Source organism: Cynocephalus volans, chromosome 1, assembly GCF_027409185.1.
Source record: "Cynocephalus volans isolate mCynVol1 chromosome 1, mCynVol1.pri, whole genome shotgun sequence".
Taxonomy (NCBI): domain Eukaryota; kingdom Metazoa; phylum Chordata; class Mammalia; order Dermoptera; family Cynocephalidae; genus Cynocephalus; species Cynocephalus volans.
Genome location: NC_084460.1, coordinates 145,673,901 through 145,697,312, shown reverse-complemented (window position 1 = coordinate 145,697,312; position 23,412 = coordinate 145,673,901). Strand labels below are relative to the sequence as shown.

General features: G+C 35.9%; 1 protein-coding gene across 1 annotated transcript in view; it reads left to right on the top strand.

Annotated features, from left to right (window-relative positions):
• The window catches only part of EPHA6 (EPH receptor A6), an 839,959-nt gene that overhangs the window by 804,070 nt on the left and 12,477 nt on the right, over nucleotides 1-23,412 (top strand). The window contains exons 15-16 of the mRNA XM_063078754.1: nucleotides 7,317-7,466; nucleotides 22,976-23,169. Of these exons, the coding sequence (XP_062934824.1) occupies nucleotides 7,317-7,466; nucleotides 22,976-23,169 (344 nt within the window). The remainder of the gene's footprint in view (nucleotides 1-7,316; nucleotides 7,467-22,975; nucleotides 23,170-23,412) is intronic.

Sequence of the window (23,412 nt, the reverse complement as noted above, 5' to 3'; positions counted from 1 at the left end):
TGTTGTATTTTTAACTCCATTATTATCAGACATGCCCCTGGAACTTTACCATATACTATATTTGCAAAGCCATAATGAGTGATGGGCTGTTTTGAAAAAAATTGCTTGTACTCTCAGTAATGTTTAAGTTATCTGCACTCAGGTACAGTGGCAATCCTCATAATAATGTGTACCATATGTTTAATTCTCCCACATTACAGTAGCATTGTGTCCTACATTTTCTACCTTATACGATAGAATAGAAAATCTAATTTAACAGGTGTCCCCCTGAATGGTATTATTCACTTAATGATGTAGTACCTATGTTCTCACTGGAAGACAGTACTGAGAGATAGACAGCAATGAATTATTTTCAGGAGCAATTCAGGAGGAAGCAGGTGAAGAGGATCCTAATTTCTTGAAGCTTTTGAATAGCACAATAAGCACTGGTTTATTACAGAAACAAAAAAATTAGCATTGACTGAGCTGCTTATACATTTAGCCAATGAGTAAAAATGCAGTGTAGTTCCAGGTATATAATGTGAGGAGAGAGAAAGAGAAAGTCTTTTTGTAGCTAAGAATTTTTTTAGCAAGTGAAAAACAAAGCTGGTGATTTAGCTATTCATGTTTATTTGAAATCATTTCTCATTTGTCCCTATTCCTTATGAAAAATACAGTCTGAAATAAATTTCAGAAGTAGATAATTGTTTATTTCACAATGAGAACAGGGGTGCTGGGTTAGAATTATAGAGTTAGAGTTGGGGGGGAGGGGCAGGACAGCAATACCCACTGGGCCACAGGATAATGAAAATAGGTTTGGGGTGTCTGATGAAAGAGTTGACAAGGGGGTGGAGCTCTAGAGAGCCCACACCCTGGCTAAAGACATTTAGATTCACTTAAAACAAAACAACCACTTAGCCACGAAAAATCTAACTGCAAGCCTATTTCAGCCCAAGGCCAAACAGTTGGTAAACTCTGGGTTCATAAAATCTGAGACCCTGAGACCTCAGTGAACACTTTTACAAGGTCCTCAGCACAGGCAGTGAAAGCCTGGAATAAGGGACAACCCTCAGAAAGTCTTTGTCTTATATAAAATTATAAAAATGGTTAGTTTCGTATGTTTGTTACCTAAAACCATCCTATTTACCATAGATTTCCACAGTGCTTATTATCCTATAATAATTGGCTGTTAAGAACCAATGGCATATTTTTTAAATACTATGCTAACAAAGGGTCTTTTGCTTAGAGTAAGACTTTCTGAATCTGGTATGTGTAAATCCCATGATATTGATGCAAATGTGTATGTGTGTGTGTGTGTGTGTGTGTGTGGTGTGTGTGTGTGTGTGTATGGGAGTATGTGTTTCTGTCTATATGTGCATTTTGAGGGGTGACGTTTCATAGCTCATCCTGTGTGACAACCTCACAAAGAGAGAAAAAAAAAAACACTCAGGAAAAGCAAGAAATCCAGAGACAATCATAAGGCAGATCAAGCTTAAGGCAGAAGTCTGCCTGCCAGCATTCAACCATGGATGATATTCTTTGAAGGTAGAATTCTACCTGTGAAATGTTATGGTGAATAAGATATGTCTTCAGTCTTGGAAGAGAACTGGCAGGACAATGGCAAAAATTTAGGCATGGGTCCAAACACACTCAAACTGAGCAAGACAAGTTCTAAATTACTGGAACTGTGTCAGAGCCTGTCCAAAAGCAGCATTGATTGGTACCTCTGACTCCCAAAAGCCCTTATTTGAGGAAAAGATTCCTCCTGAGCCTGGGTATGGCAGAGGGTAGGTTCAGTGACTCCAGATGAAGGAACTGGGATGCTGATCTGCACTGGAAGCCAAGCAGGTCCAAAAACAAGAAAAATTTTAAATATATAAATTAAGGAAAGACATAACATTTACTGAATGCCTACTATGTGCTGGCAGCCAAGAAGTGCTTTATGTATATTGTATCATTTAGTTCACTTAATAAATGCTATCTAGAAGCCAAAATATGAGAAGTTTCTCCTTTGTGACTACAAATAAATTCATTCCATTGTTAGTCCTCAGTCTTTCAAGTGAAGACAGATATTATCCCCATATTTCAGAAAAACATAGAACTTCACAGAATACTAAAGTTGCCCTAGATTAGCTAACGTCAATGAAGGAGGGGTGTACACACTTCTCTGGGAGGGGGTGGGGATGCAGTTTTAAAAGGCATGCACAATATAATATAGTTTTGCACTATAATATTATAATTTATTGATTTGGGAATACACCCTAGGAAGTGATGCTCAAGAGGTGGACTTATTTCTAAAGATCAGTGATTCTCAAGAAAAAAGAAATTTCCTTAGTGAGGGTGGTCTTTGTAACTAGTACATGTGAGATCTTTCTGTGATTTGCTGTGACTTCCTGGGACACCACAGTTAATTAAGGCAGAAAGGCCCAGAATGCTGACCCCTTTACTAATGCTCCCCAAACCAGACACTTCTGCTACAGATAATCCTACTGACAATAAATTATAATTTAATCTTTCAGAAAGCACATAAATGTCTTTTTCATCTGTCATCAATAAGGCTCCATATAATGAATTTTCCATATAACCAGTGGTTACCCTTAAGAGTTAAAAGACAAAAAGGGGAAGTCAATCTCTTGGTTTCAAACCTTTCTAAAATGTATTAATCGTGCTGTTGCTTTCTTAAACAAAAGGTGTTCAAGTTACTTTACCTCTGGCTCACCACTCAAGTGATTTCATCACTGTGACCATTAATTGTTGCCTAGGATGCAACCCAAATGTGTGTTTGTCTCCTTTTCTATCTGCCATCAGGCTGTCTGCTCATACCATGTAGGTACCAGCTCATATGGTCTATCCCCTTACTATTTAATGAGAGCTGAGAAACTGTGGGCCAATATAAAAACTCGTTATAGTTTACTATTTTATGGTCATTCATTAAAATCCTTCTATTTTGCAGATCTGTAATCTAAGACTCAAAGGGTTAAGACTTGTGCAAGATCACACAATGAATTATAGGAGAGTTGCATCTCACTTAGAATTTATAGTTCATAGAAAAACATTTGTTAGGCACAATTGCCCTTTAAAATTCCTTAAATTGTCCTTTAAACATAATATGTGTGTTTTCTGTACCATAATTGTTACATTCATTGGAGTTTTACCTCCGAGAATGGATTGAGAAAATAAGAAAAGGAAAATCTGCAGGCAGATTATTATCTATTCAAAACATTTACTTGCCTTTGAGATAACCATCAAATCCAGTGAATGAGAAATGGAGAGAGACTTTTCAAGTGTTCTTGCTTCTCTGTGGAATTTTTCAATTTGGTTTCAGAATTAAGCCTCTATAACCTTACTGCATTTCAATTGATTGGTCACTCCTCTGAAGATTAGAGGGTTAGGTTCTAAAGCTCAACGATATACCAGTACACAGCACTCCTGGTTCCTTCTTCAGCATGTTTTCTGCTACAACCCATTACCTACTTATTTAGGAAACAAGCTCTGAATACAACTTGAAAAACAGAGAAAAAAAAAATTTTACTAACAACCATTTCAGTGGCAATCTAGTTTGCTTACTTCCTGTTTCCCCTTTGTTCTCTAAGCGATGAAGCTTGCTATGTAAGAGGATAGCGAGAAAGCTTTTGCATTACATTCAGTCATTTTGATTAGCATCTTCAGTAACTTTTTTTCTTTCTCATAAACATATGGTAAAGCAACATGTAATGTTCCAATGACTGTGATTTCAAATCCAAAGTACTATTTGTTCATTCTTGAAACCTGAAACAAACATCTGGTGGTTAATGCTTTGAGAAAAAGTACCTTAGTGCATTACCTCTGTCTATGATTCAAGATCATGGGCAAAAACGTGTAATGAGATTTAAGCCACAAAAGTTTAAGTTGGTCCATTTGATTAAAAAAAAAAAAAAGAAAAAAGACCTGGGCTTCCATGTTTCTTCTAATGTAGGGAACAGACTGTAAGACCACACAGTAGGCTTATGGTCTTAAAGTCTTTCTTTCTGTTTCATCTTGCAATTAGATATGAACTGTATCCAGCATATATTCTCCCATTGGAAAAAAAAATTTTTAATGCTTCCTTGTCTCTATCCCACATATGCTTAGAATTATTCCAGTTTGTGCATACTGTCAGTTTCATGTTATCATGTGTTTTTGTTAATTAGTATTATATTTTCTGTATTTCGTTTCTGTCTTTTTTATATTTTAAGATTTATTCTAGCTCACACTTTCCTCTTCAAGACAACACTTGAAACAGAATTTGAAATAAATATGTACTGTTCATTTTGCAAAGGTGTTCATCTATTTTATAATATTTTTTCAAATTATTTTGGTTTTTATAATAGTGGTAGTACTGCCATAGCAAAATACCACAGACTGGGTTGCTTAAACAACAGAAATTTATTTGTCACAATTCTGGAGGCTAGAAGTCTAAGATCAAGGTGTTGGCGAGCATAGCTTCTCCTGAGGCCGTTCTCTTTAGCTTATAGATAGCTGTCTTCTTCCTGTTCTTTTTTTTTTTTTTTTCCTTTCAAGCTATCTTCTTCTTGATGATGTCCTCACATGGCCTTTTCTCTGTGTCCTCATGCCTTGATGTCTCTTCATCTTCTTATCTGGACACCAGTCATACTGACTTAGGGTCATACCCTTATGACTTCATTTAACCTAGTTACCTCTTTAAAATCTTATCTCCAAATATAGTCACATTGAGGGTTAGGACTTCAACATATGAATTTGGGGGGAACACAATTCAGTCCACAATAGGTAGCAATGCTATTTATCAGATATTCGGTAATGTCTTCCCCTTGAGGAAAAAAATAAACTCTTACAAAGGATAGCGATAAAGTTATCATTTATATGTGACATCAAGTTATTTGAAATATAAAGTCATATGTGAATAATTTATATGAGATATCATTTATAAGTGAATGAGTGAAAGAACATAAAATAACTATCTACTCTGGTTTTTGCCCTATCTTAATAGAACTCATAAAGATTTAGCAAAGGAACAGCCAGGCAGATTAGCAATTCACACTCCCACATATTGTTAGCCTGACAAAGAAAGATCCAAAGCCAGAAATGCCAGGTGAGACTGCTGCTCTTGCGTCTGCTCTGAGGTCAAATCTACAGATTTGGTCTTTATTCTCTAGGAGAGTGGCTTCCATAATTGAAACAAGCCTGAGTCCTTGTCTCAATACGTAGCTTCAATACGTAGGGCCACAAGGCTGAGGCGCGTTAGTCACAAACATCAAATAAAACAAACCATGCTGTAGTGTTGCTGCACAAACACAAGTAGAGGCGTCCTTGCCCCCTCGGGAAGACCACACCAGTTTTTCAGAGCACTATTTCATGTTCAGTTGGATCATTCACAGTGTTCCTAATTCTGAAATTTTTTAATGCTTTGGATTAGAGTTGCCAGATTTAACAAAAATGTAGGATGCCCAGTTAAATTGGAATCACAGACTATGAATTTTTTTTAGTATAAAAATGTCTCATTCAATATTTGCGACACACTTATACCAAAAAAAATCCTTCATAGAACATACTTATACTATAAAATCATTTGTTATTTATCTGAAATTTGAATTTAACTATGGGTCCTGTATTTTCTCTGGCAACCCTACTTTGGGTTCAAAAATGAATCCTCTCCCCTTGTAACTCCATGCGTGCCCACAACACCCTCTTCAGCTACTATCACCAATTTTGTAAGTTTAATTTTCTGGTCTTAATTTGGTGCTCTCTTTATCTCCTTCCCCAAAGCATGTAAACCCCAAACTTCAGGCCGCCTTCCATTATGCAGCCGTGATATGTGGTTACAGATACTCCATTAAAACATTAAAGCTAGTTTACCCAACTTTTCCCCTTATCCTGAATTATTTACATCTTTATGTCTATGTGCCATAATACTACTGTGATAACGGTAGACATTAGGTACCTACTAATATTGTGAGGAATCTCTAAATCTCTAAACTCTGGGCTCAGTTTGCTCACCTGTAAAATCAAGGCATTGGATTCAAGATGTTTTCCCCAAGGTTGCTTCTAACAATTCCATGCTACAAATCTTTGAAATGAGGTTTCCATTAATGCTTTCATTTGCCTTGTGAAACCTAAATTGTTCCCATTCAGATGAATTTCTTTTCTCTTCAAGTAAATAGTGTTTAGATTACTAAATAAGTAATATTTAGATTACTCGATGAATAGCTTCACCTTTAAAAATATTTTACTTAAATTCCTCAAGGGCCAAAGAACGCACCCTTTATTTCTTTCCACCCTTACTCGCCCTAACATCGGACTTTGTGGGCGGTAGCTGATCAGATAACGCGATCATGGAAATGCTGATAATGTTAAATAATCCCATGGAGGTGGGTGACTGTCGAAAACGATTTTGTTGTGAACCAAAGCCGGTTGAGAGGCGGCAGTCTGGAAGTAGCTCGTTCTCTTCCGCCATCTAGTGGCGTCAGGACTGCTCTGCCTGCTCAACTTGTGCTTCAGATAGGCAAGGATTTTAAAGGTTATAAATCAAATGGATGAATTGTTTTATTCTTGTCATTACAGTAAAAAGGGATGTATAGAGTGTTTCAACAGATAAAATGTAATAAATGTTAATAAAAATGAAGCGTAACACAATGGCAGACTTTAATACTTGAACAGTATAGATTAAAGGTATACAATTTAATCTCTTTAGTATGTTCAAATGCTAAATTGAACACTGAAGAACAAAACACATAAACTAGCTTAAAGTGTTCGAAAGAAAGATTATCCTTCTAAGGTGCTCTTGTATACTGTTAAAGAATGTTTTCATTTAAAATAAACAATCATAGCAGATGAAAAGGAAAGAAAGGGAAAGAAAATGAAATTCTGATGAGCATTGAAATGGTAGAGAGTGTGTCAGTTCTGTTCTTAACCACTTCTATTAAGTTAGAGCTTATTCTCATTATTATTTATAAATGCAATACAATGTTTAATGAGTGTTGAATGGTATTTAGTGTTAGTGCCCTATAATCTGGAACTTTCTTCAAATGCCATAATGGTGGATTTAATTGTGTGAATCTAAAGTAAAAATAAATTTCCCTAATGAATGAAATGAAATATTTCTGAAGTGTGACTTATTTCCCATTAAAGCTGTTTTTACTGCATAACTATTACAGGAGAAATATTTCTAACATTTTAACATTATTCTTGCTTTCTTTTGATGTTAATTTAAAATGCCAACGCTATTATAAACTATTTAGATCTTTCTAGCAAAATATATTTAATTGGAATACCATTTTGTTTTTTAATACACTTGTATTAAAAATCTGAGCCAGCTGAAAAATCTCCAATTTGTTTTCCAGGGTGGGAAAATCCCCATAAGGTGGACAGCCCCAGAAGCTATCGCCTACAGAAAATTCTCCTCGGCAAGTGATGCATGGAGCTATGGCATTGTCATGTGGGAGGTCATGTCCTATGGAGAGAGACCTTACTGGGAAATGTCTAACCAAGACGTAAGTGCTACCAGTAGTTAAACTGCCATTTTGTGAATGTAAACACATCAGCTTTGAGGGGGAAACCTGCCTCTTGTCCTCACTCAGATTAGCCCTTATGCTCCCGAGAGTTGCTCAAGGTCAATGGCTGAGTTTGAGAAGCTGAGTTACCTTTATCTGGTGTCCTGGGGGCCAGCTGATGGGCATTGCCACATGAGTACCTGATCCACATCCTACCTCTGAGACTTCCACCCTTGTCCTAACACAACATGACAGCCTTGACCTACGAGCAAAACAAAAGAAAGAGTAGTGTATACTTTTCATTTTTTCTTCTTTGCAATAGTTCAATACACCACTGTAAAGAGCAAATTAATTTAGGCTAGGTATCACTTAGAAGAAAAAGAGTGAATGCTTTCAGGCAATGCATTATTAATATATATCGTCTAGTATGGTTCTATTGAGATATGTGACCCTTTATGTAATCTGTTTTGTTTCTATTTTATCTATGAAAATTACCCTTATGGTTGATCTAGAACAGAGTAGTTCACATATGTAACCTCTGTGACCTGTTCACAGTGATAGAGACAGTAGTCAGAAGATGCAAGTACCCTGACATAGATAAGGGTGCTGTTAGAGCTGACAATATGTTTTAATTTATCACTTCTTCAACTCAGAATTCAGGCTTTGTCTTCAAAGCATCTGATGGTTTCTGAGACAATAGTAATGGAAAATCACCTCTAACATGATTCTGAATGTTCATAGGTGAAAACAAAGACTATGCAACTATAGATTATTCCTAAACATATGCAGAGTACAACTATTTCCACATCTCATTCCTTTTTGCAGTTAATCACTTGAGCAACCCCCACTTACCTCCACACTTCACACCTAATTACTCCATCCCATCCTTATATTGTTCAAATATCTTAAGGACTTACCCAGTCACATGGAAAATTTATCCTTTTCTAATGACAGGCATAGATAAGAACAGATTGTGGTTAGCTGGCCATGGCTATTGTTTCTCCCTGCCATATAGTGTTGCCTTTGAAGCTGAGTCCTGCTTAGTCCAGTGGGTGTCTACTGACTTTGTGGAAAATGCCAGGTCCAGAAACCTACACAGAAGCAGGTTTGAGGTGAAACACACTGCTTAGTCATTGCTCTCCAAGCACAACACCAAAACACAAAGCCTGTGTGGCTGGTCCTGCAGAGCATCTGGCATTAAGTACAAAGTGTGCCATAACCAGCAACCTCTGCTCCACACCTAGCACTTAGACTTTTTGGATCCAGATCATTTACATAAGTCGTACTATTTTTCAGGGAATTTTATTTGAAAAGCTTCATTGTTCTTCCCTGGCACGGGGCCTCCTTTGAGGCTATTTCTGACTGCCTTTTGAGTTCTTCCTAAAATTGAATTCCAGAAGCAGGAACCTGTCCCTTCAGTCCCAAAAGAAATTCATATTTTGGGAGGTTTGTTGTTGTTTATTTATTTATGTATTTAACCAGTTATTTAAGATAAGGGAAGCCCTGGATTCACTCACTGTAGTTCCTTTTCTACTCTAAACCAAGGTAATGCTTGCCTATTTGTCCCATTTTGACATGACTAAAACAGGCCATTCAAGCAAATCTCTAGAAGACAGAGTCCTCCTCCAGATGAGTTATAGACTTCACAGAAGAGGCTGCACTTCAAGTACCTGCCTTAATTGGTACCACACTTAGTCTTTGTCTTAACCAGTTCCCTGACAGACTTACAAATTTTTAAAAATTACCTAATTCAGAGGACTCCAACCTTTGCTAATGATATACCTGTATGAGTAAAAAGTTCTTGAGAATCCACAGATGACATATATATTTATTTGAACATTATATATAAGTACTATGGCACTGATGTATTCATTTAAAATAGTCGTTGGGTGCCTTCTCTATTCCAGGAACTAAGGATACAGCAGAGAACAATGTTACACCTGGAAGGGACCATAAAGATTATCTAGTTCGATCCCTTTGTTTTATTGGTCATGAAACTGAGGCATAGAGAAGTGACATGATTTCTCATTCTAAAATCACATAGTTAAGTGATTTGTCAGTGCTCTTAGAAAGCAATTCTAATAAACTTCTAAAATAAGTCATGGTCAGCAGAAGAGAAGAGGGAATAATCGTGTCTTTCATGGTGGTTTAGTGTACAGTCCATGTAACTCCCTGTGTAGGGCCAGTGGTTTTTTGCCCTCATGGAGCTTGCATTCTAGTGGAACACAGACAGACTGTAAACAAAATACATAAATAAAAAATATACTATGTATCATGATAATCACTGCTATGGGAAAAAAGAAGCAAGAGAAGTGGATAAAAAATGCAGGGGGTTGATTTAAATATATCATGTACAACAGCACTTCAAAAAGCTCATGGAATGCCCATTGCACTACATTATATGCAAATTGTTTGTTTTGCTGCTAGGTTTTCAAATTTGGAGTAAAAAAGCCGTGTTTTCTTGTTCTTTCGCATCTCTTAAAGATATTTTTGGATTATCACCAAACATTACGTATAATATCACCTTTTCTTATTGTTAAATCAGTTATTTCATGACTTGCTGATCTGTGAGTATTCCCAAGAAGTGTTTATAAATGTTTCTACAATAGTTTCACATTTATACTTACATTTTAATTAAACAGTATCAAAATTGCTTGCTTTAAAATCTAAGCAATATGCATTTTGCTTGAACTGCTTACAGTAAGTAACCTTACTTATAGACCTTATTCAGGAAAAAATTTTAGTGTACCTTCAAAGGCTTGACATTCTTGTCAGAGAAAAAAGTATTTCTAGATACTGTATGCTTGTTTTTTGTTGTTTGTAGAAAGATACAATATTTTGGTAGTAACTTAAAATACAAGAATGAAAATTTAAAAAAAAAAAGCTCATGGAAAAATAGAATTAAAAGATAATACAAATCTTCCCATAAACTTTTTGAAGTACCCTTGCATATTACAAAATATATTCATAAAAGTCATTCTTTTATGATCATAAAAGTAATAATTAGTCATTTTGATAGACATTCATAAATAGTCATCCTAATAAAAAGATGAGACAAGTAACTATAAAGAAGAGTTCCACGACTTGTCTTCCGCCTCAATTGTCTCACTTCCTGGGCTACATTGCACCACCAATTTAGTATCCATGGCCATAGTTATGTGGACTTTAATTCAACCATGAAAGTCATTTAACTTTTCAAAGTGCCTCAGTTTCATGACCAATAAATACAATAAAGGAACTGGGTTAATAACTTTTAATGTCCTTCTCAACTGTAACATGCTATGATTTTATAATCTCTGACAAAGTAGTCATCACATTTTTCTTAGCAAAGGAATAATTCAAATATTTCTTTTCTGAAGTTTAGGACTTTCTAGGATCTCTGGGAAGGTGCCAAGAATTAAATAAGACTTCCAAAGAGCAAAACAGGTATAAGTGGAGATGCCAGACCACAAGACAGATTTTTTGGGAGAGCAACTTCTGCAGGAAAAAACCCAAAAGTGTAGTTTTAAACATAGACGACCATGTAAATGGTTCTTAATTGTTGCCTACAGTAGTCCAAACCCTGTTGTCAGCCCCTCCCTCATGGATCTTGCCCAACACTTTACCCAGCCATTCTGGCCATGTATATTGATGATCTGTGTCCAAGATGACCATTTAGAGAGTGATTTTGTCTATTAAACCTCATTTGGCCACAGAGACTCTATCTGGAACCAGGAGAATCGCCTGCAGCTAGGAATAGAATCCAGACATTAAGCCCGTTCTCACTCATTCAGGATTTCCTGTACTCACAGCACAAAGCTAAACTCTTCATCTAGAGCTTCGTTGTTTTTCCAAGCCCAGGTAGAGTTTAAGATAATGTATTTTCACAGTCTTGGTATGGGTTACCAAAGAATATACAAGCAAGAATCTGAGAATAGAGGAAATAAAAAAGAGGAGGGGGGCGCACGAAGAGCTATCTGGGGATTGAAAAAAAAAAAGCCAAATATTGAGGTCCTCAGATCAATGCAAGACTAGAGGAAAGTAGTAAGAGCTAAAATCTGTTAATTATCTCATGAATATTTTTTGCTGCTGCAGTAAAGAGAGTTGAAATTCTGTTTAGCTTAATATACTGGAAGTCAGCATTTCTGAGACAGATCCTGTAGCCAGAATTTCTGTTTAGAAGCAGAAATAGCTTAATCAGAAATTTCCCAGCCGCTCTCTCCAAATACTGGCTATTCTCTATTGGTCCTGCATTTCTCATTTATTTAGTCAAAGTATAGTCTTATATTTGACTTTTTCCAGTCAAGGTGCATGTTAAGTAAGGAAAGTAATGTGATAAACAATAATTCAACAATGTCCTGTTTGAATATTTTATATTTTTACTACATTTAGTGAGTTTAACAAAGCTATGGGCATAGATCAAATGGAATGTTACCATGCTTTCTGACTTTAAATGAGTTTAGGAAATTTCAGATAGTTTTTATGAAATAGTTTCTTCATTCTGCAGACTGTGGTATATTTTATTACAACGAACAATTCTGAGTCTGCAAAATCTGTTTTACTAAATAATATAATGAGTTTCCCAAAGGTTAGTGGTATTGTGCATTAGGGAAAGCAAATGAGAAAAAACAGAGTGCACTAACTAGTCCATAAAAGACCTAACAACCAACAAGAGCAGGTACCATCTGCTTAGCCATTCAGCAGTGACTTATTAAACACATGCCATTCGTTGGACCAGGTGTGCAGGTGGGGTGGGGATGGGGAATTAGAAAACCTGGTCCTCACTCTCAAAGAACCCACTACTTATGAGAAGAGATGAAGTTTTTTTATTTGAAAGTCTTAGTCCCACCCCTAACTAGAATGTATACTCATCAATGATAGATGCTGTGCCTTCTATCCTTCTTTTTTAATAGAAAGAATACTGTGTGAACATAACATAGCTATTTTTTATAAGATCTATTTCAAGAAAGCATGCCACCTCTATTATTCAGGGTTCTTTTGATTATAAATGGCAGAAATCCATCCCAAACTAACTTAAGCAAAAACAAGGAAATTTTTTCAGCATGAAACTAAGAAAGTAGTTTAGCACTGCTGGATACAAGGGATCGGGCAAGATTTTTAATGCTTTTCTAGGTTCGTTGTCCTCATTCTCTCCTACTGCTAAGTTCTTTTTCTTGACTTCTTTACACTCCAGAGCTCAGCATTTCAGTTTACAAACCAAGCAGAATGAGACCTCTTAGTGAAAATTCATATACCAACCCCAGAGAAGACTCTGGCTGGCCCTTTTAGAGCCCTGCCCAAACCTGAACCAAAATCATGCCAGGGAAATGGATGCTATGATTGGCCCAGCTAGGTTTATGTGCCATCTGTGCATTCTGAGAGTGTGGAGCATTGTGACTGGCAATTTCTCCATAATCACATCGAGTGAGGGAGGAATTCCTCAAAGAAAAACAGTTGTGCTGTCAGAAGGTGTATTATATTTTCCTTTTTTGGTATACATCATTTTTAAGAGCACCTTTATTTATTGCAGTGTCAAAGGAAACCAAAATATTAATCATGCATCACTGTGTTCTAATGAGGCACAAATTATCTTGGAAAGACCAGTGGGCTTTAGTGCAGGGTCTCTCAACCTCAGAACTACTGACATTTGGGCCAGATAATGGTTTGCTGTGAGGAGCTGTCCCATGCATTATAGAATACTTAGCAACATCCCCAGCCCTTACCTACTTGATGCCAGTAGCAGCCTCCTAGTTTTGACCACCAAAATTGTCCCCAGACATTGCCCAGCTGGAGATGGGAGACAAAATCACCCCCAATTAAGAGCTAGTGCTTTATAATTGGAATGATCTGGGTTCAAATACCAGCTCTACAATTCACTGTCCATATAATCTTAGGTAAGTGGCTTAAGCTTTTTGATATACTGTCTATACTAGGGTTCAAAATATCCAATTGCATTATTTGAAAGATTAAGAGATATTGCATGTGAAGCACTTAGTACATAGGATGTGTTTAATTAATCAATGGCAATAATAGCTTGCATTTTCTGGGCCTACTATTAGTCCAGTATTTTAGATTATTAGCTCATTTAATTTTCAAAATAATTCTTTGAGGTAGATATTATTGTTACTCCCATTTCTAGATAAGAGAGTTGAGGCTTAGAAAGTATGGCAAAAAAATTAACTTACACAAGGTTACATAGTTACGTAGCTGTTAGTGGTGAAACTTAAGTTTAAACCCCCTGCTTGTTCCATAGTGTATGCTTTCTACCCACTAAGCTATGGTGTGGAAGTCTAACTTTCAAAAGAGTCTCCAAAACCACAAAAGTTCTACATAAGGAGTTCAAAGCATCTTTAATTATGCATGCCACTCTATCATAAGAGAGGTGTTTTCATTATTTCCTATTAGCAAAAGAATATTTGTGGATTGACTCACAGTTGTTTGGAAATATAAATCTTTTCTGCAGGATTTTGTGTCTTGATGTTAATAATTTATAAAAATGTACCATATTGTTATATTTCTTAAAAATATTGAAGGCAGTAGCTTACAATCAAATCCTAATGATTGACATATTTAGTCTATTACCAGAAACATTTCACAGGCACATTAAGGTCCATGGCTCCTTGCTGTTCTCTAGCATATGAAGATTTTTTTTTTCTCTTTTTATAAGGTATTTCCGGGTAATGTTTTATTGTTATTTTCCTCCAAATTCAAAATAATTGTTATTTTCTCCATAATGTGAGTACATTGAGATACTGGAGCTACACAAGCTGCAAAGACCACACTAGAGCACTGCAGTTCTTCCCTCCACACTTACACTGTGTAACGTGCTCAGAAGAAAATAGAAACAAAACATGAACAGCAGGCAACATGAAATAACCAAATCCCCACAGAGCAAATATGTAGAGAAAAAAACTGGCACCACTTACATGAGAGGCAACTTAGCTAGAGCTAATGATCTGAATGCCAGATTGGAGTCTTGGGTTTTGTTTTGTTTTGTTTTGCTCCCTGACATGATGCTGTTTTAAAAAAAAAAAAAAAAAAAAAGATCCCCTGAAAGCAATTTGAAACCCAAATGCCTCCTGGGTATGATATCATTTAGGCATATGCTACTAAGCTAAGAAGTTTCCCAAAAAGAGAACCACTCTCAGGGAATATCTCATTTGGGGTTTACTAGGAAACATAATGCTTCCTCAGTGTTTTTTTGTTTTGTTTTTCTCCTTACTTTTCAAAAGTTTTTATATAATAAGGTGTTTTGCTTTAGATTGCTTTCCGAATCTTACCTGAGGGGGGAAAAATGGAGTTTATCTTTAGGGCTTTTTTTTTTTTTTTTACAGGTGATGTGGTTGAAAATAACCTTTTGGCCTTATCTGAATTGATTTCCTTTTTTCAACATTTAGGAAGGGAGAAAATAACCTTTTACCGTATTTCTTATTTGTTCTCATAATTCTATAACCTTTCTCAATTATGGATTGGTACTTCAGCCAACAATGGTGGATGTGTATGAATCCACTTACCTAGGAATGCAGTATGATTTTATGACTCAGAGAGTCCAGTCATTTCCAATTTTTGTCTCTGATTAGATTTTCCAAACCCTACTTTATTATGTAATGGTCCTTGTGTAATGATCTGTGTAAGATACAGTAAATTGCTATAGGCCCATTCCTATTATCTCAACCTTCCTTATTACAGAGGGAATCTTTGCATTTATTTGAATATGAATGCTACCAAAGCAATTTTCAAAATGGCCTTTCTCTTCATAATTTTTCAGTAATTCCTACTATTGGTACATAGGCAATAACAGCATTTTAATTAAATACATACTAATTACACTCGCAGGATATATGTCTGCTGCAGAGGCAAGAGTAATAGGGAATATTGTGAGAAGCAATTGATCATCATCATAAATAATTCAAATAGTAGGTACCAAACAGAGGAAACCAGTAACCAATATGATACTAACACATTGTAATTTTCAAGGGAAAATTTTTTTTAATTGACCACAAAACTAGAAAATGTATACATACCAGCAACATTTTCATAAAAAAGTTAATTATACCTTCAATTTCTATTTGGAAGAAATATATCAACTGTCTTTAGCATGTATAATTTTTATTTGTTTTTGTTCGCTTTGGAGGATTTACAAAGAGGGCATTTTAAAATTCTTCTTCCCTTTGTCTTCATAAACTATTTTTCCTAGCTTTTAGATGTTTTGAGTGGGCTTGGGAAATGTATTACTTACAGCTGCCTAATATCTTTCTAAAATCAAAGTGATGCACCGGTGAAGAAATGGTATTTTTTTTTTTTCCCCTCAGAGAGTGCTTTGGAAAATGGCCCTAAGTTTTAACAATATTGGATTCTTAAAGAAAAATGGTTCAAAAAGTAGATTTGGAATATGTTTTTATATTTCCAAAAAGCAAAACTTTCTTATATGGGAAGTGACATAATTAAATATTATGGTGCCCAAAATCTTCCCTTGTTTTAGTTTACGAAGACATACTTTGTCCCGTCTGGATTTTTACCTCCCTACAGAGGACCTTCTGAGCACTTGGAGCTCTGTGGGAAACAATCCTTTCCGTGAAAGCTGAGTCCTGTATTAAATTTTACAGAAACTCCAGATCTAGAGACATTACCAAATCTATGCAGATTGTTTTGTTTCAATGACTCTAGAAACATTCTGAGATGAAAGGTACTATTGCTTTCTGAGATGAAAGGTGCTATTGCAAGCAGAGTCCAGTCCTCTTTTCTTTATTAATAAGGATGCAGAGACTTGCCAAGAGACAGAGCTTGTCAATGACACCTTAGGACTTTGATGCAGTTCAGGCAACTCCTCCAATGCTCTTTCCATGATTTACACACTGAAGCATAGTTATGTAGGTGTTAGTTATCTCAGTCTCAAAAAGTGTGACTTTCAACTGTTAGGGATAAAGATTTTCCAAATGATAAATCATGTCACCAGCACCCTTTTAACCTATGAGAGTCCTACACTTCAAATTGTTCCTCATTTCATTCACTTGCTCAGTAATCTGAAAGTTGGTGACCTACTAAGGGACAAGCACTCTCTGTTTTACATAGTTCCTTGACATTCTATTGTGACTTGCAAAAAAAGGTTTTAAGAACTGTCTTAAGTACAGGGCTTAAGAAAGTTTTTCCCTTCAAGTTAAAAATGAAATCTTAGGCTAAATAACAAGTTAGCCTCTGAAAACTGAAAAAGTGCTTTCTTTCTGTATCTTAATCTTTCATTACCCTATCTTTTTTTTTCTATTGAGTATTTTTGTTTTGTTTTTTAGTACACTAAATTTCATTTGGGCCTTGATTGCTTTTAAGTGAATTATACATTCTGTATGTTGAAAAATATTGAATGAGAAGGTGAGTATAAGTGTTATTTGCTTCTAACTCTCTTTTCTTTCTTTTCTTTGCATATGCAGACCCAACCTTTATATTGCACACAAGAAAAATACATTACCAGTGTTTTCAGTGTAACTGTATTATGAATCTAAATATTCTAATCTGTATCAATAATCATTATCACAGAAAGTAAGTGTATATTGAGACCTTTTGCTTCATCTTTCACCTTCTATCTGAAATTATAGGTTTTCAACAATGACATGATATATATTTAGAGGAAAGATAAAAATAAAATCAGTTCACATTCCATTTACTGGTGTACATTTCAGCCTTTGCTAAATTTTTGAGACAGTTTCTTTTAAAAGAAAGTATGAATGACTAAATTCAATGTGCTTCTCTTTTGGAGATACTTAGCAGTCTTATAACATAAAATATGATACTCTGAACAGCCCAAGCTCTTCTTGTTCAATTGTTCAGGGATATTTCAGTATCTTCATATTGACTGTCTTTTCTTGTTTCCCTTAATAAAAGATGAATATTGCCTGCTTTGATTCAGAAACCAACAACACAATTGGAAAATTCATCAGATTCAGCAAAAGGAGAACAGTCTCCTACATGCCCCAACTGGGCCTTCTGTTGATCCTAAGCTGTTAAAAATTGTGGTGTCGGTGACAAGGAACCAGTACAATCTATTTAGAATAATTGGCCAGGTTTGGGATAATAAGTTCTGGCAGAATCTAATTGCTTCTACCTTTGCATGGAAATTATCATTGCAGTCATTTTCGTATTTTTCACTTTATTTTAATTTTCTTCTTGCAGCTTTAAATAAGTGCATAACCTTGTATAATTCTTTTCCCAGAGGATGACATCCTACGAATATCATAAAACTAAATTGTTACAAAATTCTCTCTGGTTAATTATCACCCCTTCATACCCTAAAACAACAAACCTCAATTAGTCTTTTAGACAAAGCACTCCATATGCTGTTCCCTCTCAGTTTTTAAGGAATCAGAAAATACCTATAAAGCAAAACTTTCCACAAAAGAAATGAAAATGGGTTTCCTCAAGCTGCCTAAAATACAGCTTTCATAAATCACATATCTGACAATTGGAGCTCCATTCTTTGACTTGACAAGGCATTATGCTAGATGCCGAGAACATATGGAAAAAAGAAACTATCCCTGCTCTCAAAGAGCTCAGCTCACCCAGCTGAGAGACTGCAAGTGTTTTGTAATAGCAGAGCAAAGGGTAAAACAAGACACAGCCAGAGGTGAAGACTGAGAGCCAGGCTCACAGTGAGCTACTGCAGAACTTCAGATGTGGGAGGAACGTGATCACAGTTCTACTTCAGTAGCACTGCTTTTGCTGCACTGCGGGGATGACTGGAGGAGGGAAAGGGGAGGCAAGGAGCCCAGAGCAGAGGCTGTTGCCGTGATCAAAATGAGAAACAAGTCACTTGGAGAGAGGATAAAAAATGGAATGGGTTTAAAATATATGAAGGTTGTAGCACCAGCATGACTTAAGTTAATTTTGATCAACAAGGAAGGCAGAGGCCCAAAGCTTCCCAGACCACTGACTTGAGTCACTGGAAGAATGGCGGTGTCCTTTGCAATGGAAAGAAATCCCAAAGGAGGAGCAGGTTTAGCTTTGCACCAAAGAAATCCAAGCACCTTTATGAAGTACTATGTCCTATAGGTGATAAATATAGAAATCTGGGGAGAAAGCTGAGCCAGAGCCACAGATATGGAAGTCGTAAGCAGGCAGGTGAGAGTGGATGAGAGCACACCAAGAGGGCTCAGGACAGACTTCTCCACCACGACTATGACTCAGAGACTACCACAAAGATTATATTATCTATTCTTCAGGAACTCATTTCTTAGGTGATTTTGACTCAATCTGTTAATCCATTTTCTTACCCGTAATATGTGTATAATCATACTCACATAGTAAGATATTTTGAGACATAAATAAGGTAAGCTGTGTTAAAACCCCTACCCCAGAACTGGAGCATAATAAGCTCTCAACAGTATATATGTTTCTTGAATCTGAAACCAGAAAGCTCATAGAAAATTGGACATCATTTCCCCAGCCCCAAAGTTTCCTCTCCTCTTCTGCCCTCTATCTCTAACAGGTGACCAAACCAAAAACTTAGAAGTTGTTCTTGTCACCTCCCTCTACTGCCACATCTAATCTCACCCTAGCCCCGTGTTCCTATCAAATCAGTTCACTTCGTGTACACCATGCCATTGCCTCCACTAAGGCCTCCGGATCTCTGGCCTGGATCACTGCAAGCCTCCTCCTGGCCCCCTTGCTTCTCTAGTGTACTCTCCACGCTGCAGCCAGAGCGAGCTTTTCTAAATGGGAAATTTAAAATCATTTACTTGCTAAAATCCTTTTCTATTTTGCCTAAGGTCTAAGTTTACAGCATACAAAATCATTTTTTGATCTCAAAAAATATAATTTTTGAGGTGTTTTTTGTTTGTTTGTTTGTTTTTGGCAGCTGGCCAGTACAGGAATCTGAACCCTTGACCCTGGTGTTATCAGCACCGTGTTCTAACAAAGTGAGCTAACTAGCCAGCCCCCAAAATATAATTTTTACTCAAATCTCACCATACATTATTTGAAGACTACATTCTAGCCGTAGGAATCCACTCTCATTCCAGATGGTCACATCTCCTCTCTTTGACTCATTCACTTGACCCTGCTACATTCCACATATCCTTTAAGATTCAGCCCACCTCTCTGAGTAACCTTCCTGGGGCTAGGTTAGGTACTCCTCCCACATGCTCCCGTAGCACCCTGTTCTACGTGGCATTACTATAGTCACACTCTTCAGTCTCCCTTACTAGCTAATACAATTCCTAAAGACAGAGATATGTCTCATTCGTTATATTATTTCCTATACGCAATTCTATAACTCTATGGTCAATAGTACATTTTAAGTGATTAATAAATATCTGCTTGGGTGAATAAATAAAAATTAATTAGAAAGATAGGTCTTTTAAACAATTTTGTTAGTTATATTGTTTAAAACTCTTCTTTGGCTACCTTTGAAGACAGAATTTTTAGGTGCGTGATCTTGAGCAAGTTAAACCTCTCTATGATTTAGTTCCTTGCCTGTAAAATGAAGATAACAATTGTACCTACCTTACAGGGTTTTTGTGAGAATTAAATTAATACATGTGCATCATTTAGGACTAGCACTTGGAAGTACTCAAGAGCTCTCAATAATTAGCTGTTTTTATTATTGCCACTGTTGTTATTAATAGTGTCCTATAATATTGTTCCCTTTAGGTTTGGCACTGGTAATGAGCCAGGTCTTAGGAAATATTTCACAAATTAAAAAACGGAGGAAACTTAAAAGCCAGAGGTTAGCAAGAAGAAAAGTCATGTACGCCAATGTGAATGGGAGACAGTAACCCCTTTGGACAGGAGGAAGAAGATGCCAGTCTTATAGGGAGCTGGGTTTGAATCAAGTTCCTCTTTCTCAGGAAAGAGCAAGTCTCACTTGACTGGTTCAAGCAAACCAGAGTGAGATCATGACATCATTTTTGGACAATGCTGCTTGATGCAGCATTTTTAAAATTAATATTTCTCTCAGAAAGGACTTCAAATGTTGTCATGCTTGTATTTGGAATCATTTTAGTAGCTTGGCACTCCAAGTTTTCTAAGAATCTTGATAAAGTTTTCCTTTATTAAGACTAATCCAAAAATTCTTCAATAGCTTTCGTTCTGGTTAATAATATTTTTTATGTGTTGGTCACTGTACTACATGATGGGAATACAAAATCAAGAGGCATAATTCCTGCTTTCAAGTATGGACATCCTTAGAGGAAAAGAAGATGAAAAATTATAATACAATGTAATAGTTGCAATAATAGAAATGTGTACAAGATTCAGAAGTATTCAGAAATGACTGTTCAGTTGGAGATTACATTTTGCAAACTATGAAGTAAATATGTTTCTAATTTACCCAGAATATTAAACTTGGGATTCACATAAAAATATTGGAGTCTAACTAGCAGATGCTATGACAAAAGATAACATGGTAATCACTACTAAAATTGTGCTAGGTGATATAAAATTTGAGAGGAAGATGTATATCATGAGAACTGAACATTTCTGGGGAATGGCCAGAGGAAAATTTTGTAAGTTCAAAGGAACTAAGTTCAAATTCCAGCTCTACCACTTACTTTGTAAATCTAGGCAAGTTTTCTAACCTCTCTGAGTCTAAATTTTCTCACTTAAGAGACAGAGATAATAATAACTACCACACTGAGTTATTTTAAACAGTAAACGATGAAAAATATGCAAAGCACTTAGCACATGGTAGATACTCAATAAAGGCAATGATTTTTTCTTCAGAACATAACCTCACTGTCACCTATTTTATTCCATGCAATTATAATTAGGTAACTGGCAAATTGATTATCAGGTGCTCCTAAGGTGGTATTTCAAAGTTGTTTTATAATGGAATTCTATCCTGTTTTTCTTAGTTACTTCTCTATGCTATCCACAGTAGTTCTGATGAATTGCAAGCATTTTTAAATATATCCTGCTTTACTAAGATGTGTAACAAAATGTCTTAAAATCCAAGCCTAGTTGGTAACAAAAGTAGTCAGAAAACAGATTAGAAAAAAATCCTGTTCAGTAATGGAATACAAAAAGAATAGAAAAATACTAGTGTGCTGACAGGTTAAAGATGCAAAAACACTGATGAGATTATGAGAAATTCCCTAATACTAGAAAAGTAAAACTTAGCAGTTAAGAGGTTCTTGAAGACACATTATTGCTCCTTTTTTACAAGCTACCTCTAACACAAATTAAGGATATTTTCAAGTCATGTCAAATCGTGTCAATTAAAAAAGAAAGTAAAATGAGTTGTCAGTGTTTAAAAAAGAGAGAAATTATAAAAATGTGTAGATGATGCTCCAATAGAGAGTTCTGCTCATGATATTAACACTTTTACATTTCTGTTGTTGGAGTGGGCGGGAGTGAAATTGAATCGAGCCTGTCTTTCAATATCAGTTTATCATTTTCCCCACCTCAAAAACAGGGCGAATAAACCTTTTCCTTGGTTTCTCCCAGAGATGGTATAAGGATAAAGATTCACATAAATACCTTTGAACATTTTATTAAAAATTAAGCTACATAAATTCAGGATTAACTTTATCACATTTTTAGGAAATTCCCAGGTAGATCATACATTAAACTGATGAATGTTCTGTCTTATCTTGCATATGATTTTTTAAGTACCAAGAAAAACAACTTAGTCATCTCGTCATCACTCTTAACTTTGATTTCTTAAATAGATTCCTTTTTCTGAAGCCACACCATCCCATGGAATAATTATTAGCCACATATGGCCATTTAAATTTTAATTTTAATTAATTAAAACTAATTAAAATTTAAATTCAGTTCTATTAGCCATATTTCAAGTGCTCAATAGCCACATGTGACTAGTTGCTACCACGTTGTGCAGAGAGAACATTTTCGTCATCACACAAGTTCTGCTGGAGAGTGCTGGCCCAAAAGATACTGAGGCTGAATGCTGTTGGTGCTCTGTGGCTTAAAGACCACATTTAGGCATTGATCACATTTAAAGGATTAAATGACCTTACAAGTTATAGGAGGGTGACTTTATAATGAGGCCAGGGTCCGACAAAGGGAAAGCCAGAGGTAAGTGAAAAGGAATTAAATAGGCGATACAGAAGAAAGAGGGAATGACAGTGAGAAAAAAGGAATACATATTGACATTCTTATAAAAGGATAAAAAAATGATTCAGTGCTTCAGCAGAATTTTACATAAATTTTACTTAAAACATTTGTCACAGGTGGTTTACACTAAATGCATCAATCTTATGCTGACTTTGAGACGTTCCAGCTAAATCACACAAAAACTGTTTCTTGAGACTGTAATAAAATTTAACCACCTTCTGTATACTGGTCGCACATGTTCAAAACATATTTTCCTCTCACAGGGGTCAGCAGGTTCTATGGAGCTACTTACAATTCTTGTTCACAACTTTTGTATTTATCCTTGTTTGGACCCCTTGTACTCACATTAAGTTTTAATGCTTACCAGTATTTTGGCTTGTGCTGCTTGTATAAAAAGGAATTATAACTTAGCATATTAATTACCATCCCCAAAAGTAAGATAATAATCTATGTATGTTTGCATTTAGGTCATTCTGTCCATTGAAGAAGGTTACAGACTTCCAGCTCCCATGGGCTGTCCAGCATCTCTACACCAACTGATGCTCCATTGCTGGCAGAAGGAGAGAAATCACAGACCAAAATTTACTGACATTGTTGGCTTCCTTGACAAACTGATCCGCAATCCCAGTGCCCTTCACACCCTGGTGGAGGACATCCTTGTGTAAGATGAATAATGTTGATTTTTTTTCCCTCGACAATCATAATTTCTTTCAGACTATAGACAGGCAAATAGAGAGAAAAAAGTTTGCCTTGGTACTATCTAGTTGTCTACCTTGTATAAACTATATTTTATTTATCAACTGAAAAAGCAAATTATTAACATTAAAGAAAAAATGTATTTTTTTCCCACAAGAAGACACATTCCCCTTCTCTTTCCTCTCCATTTAATCTTTCTGAATTACCT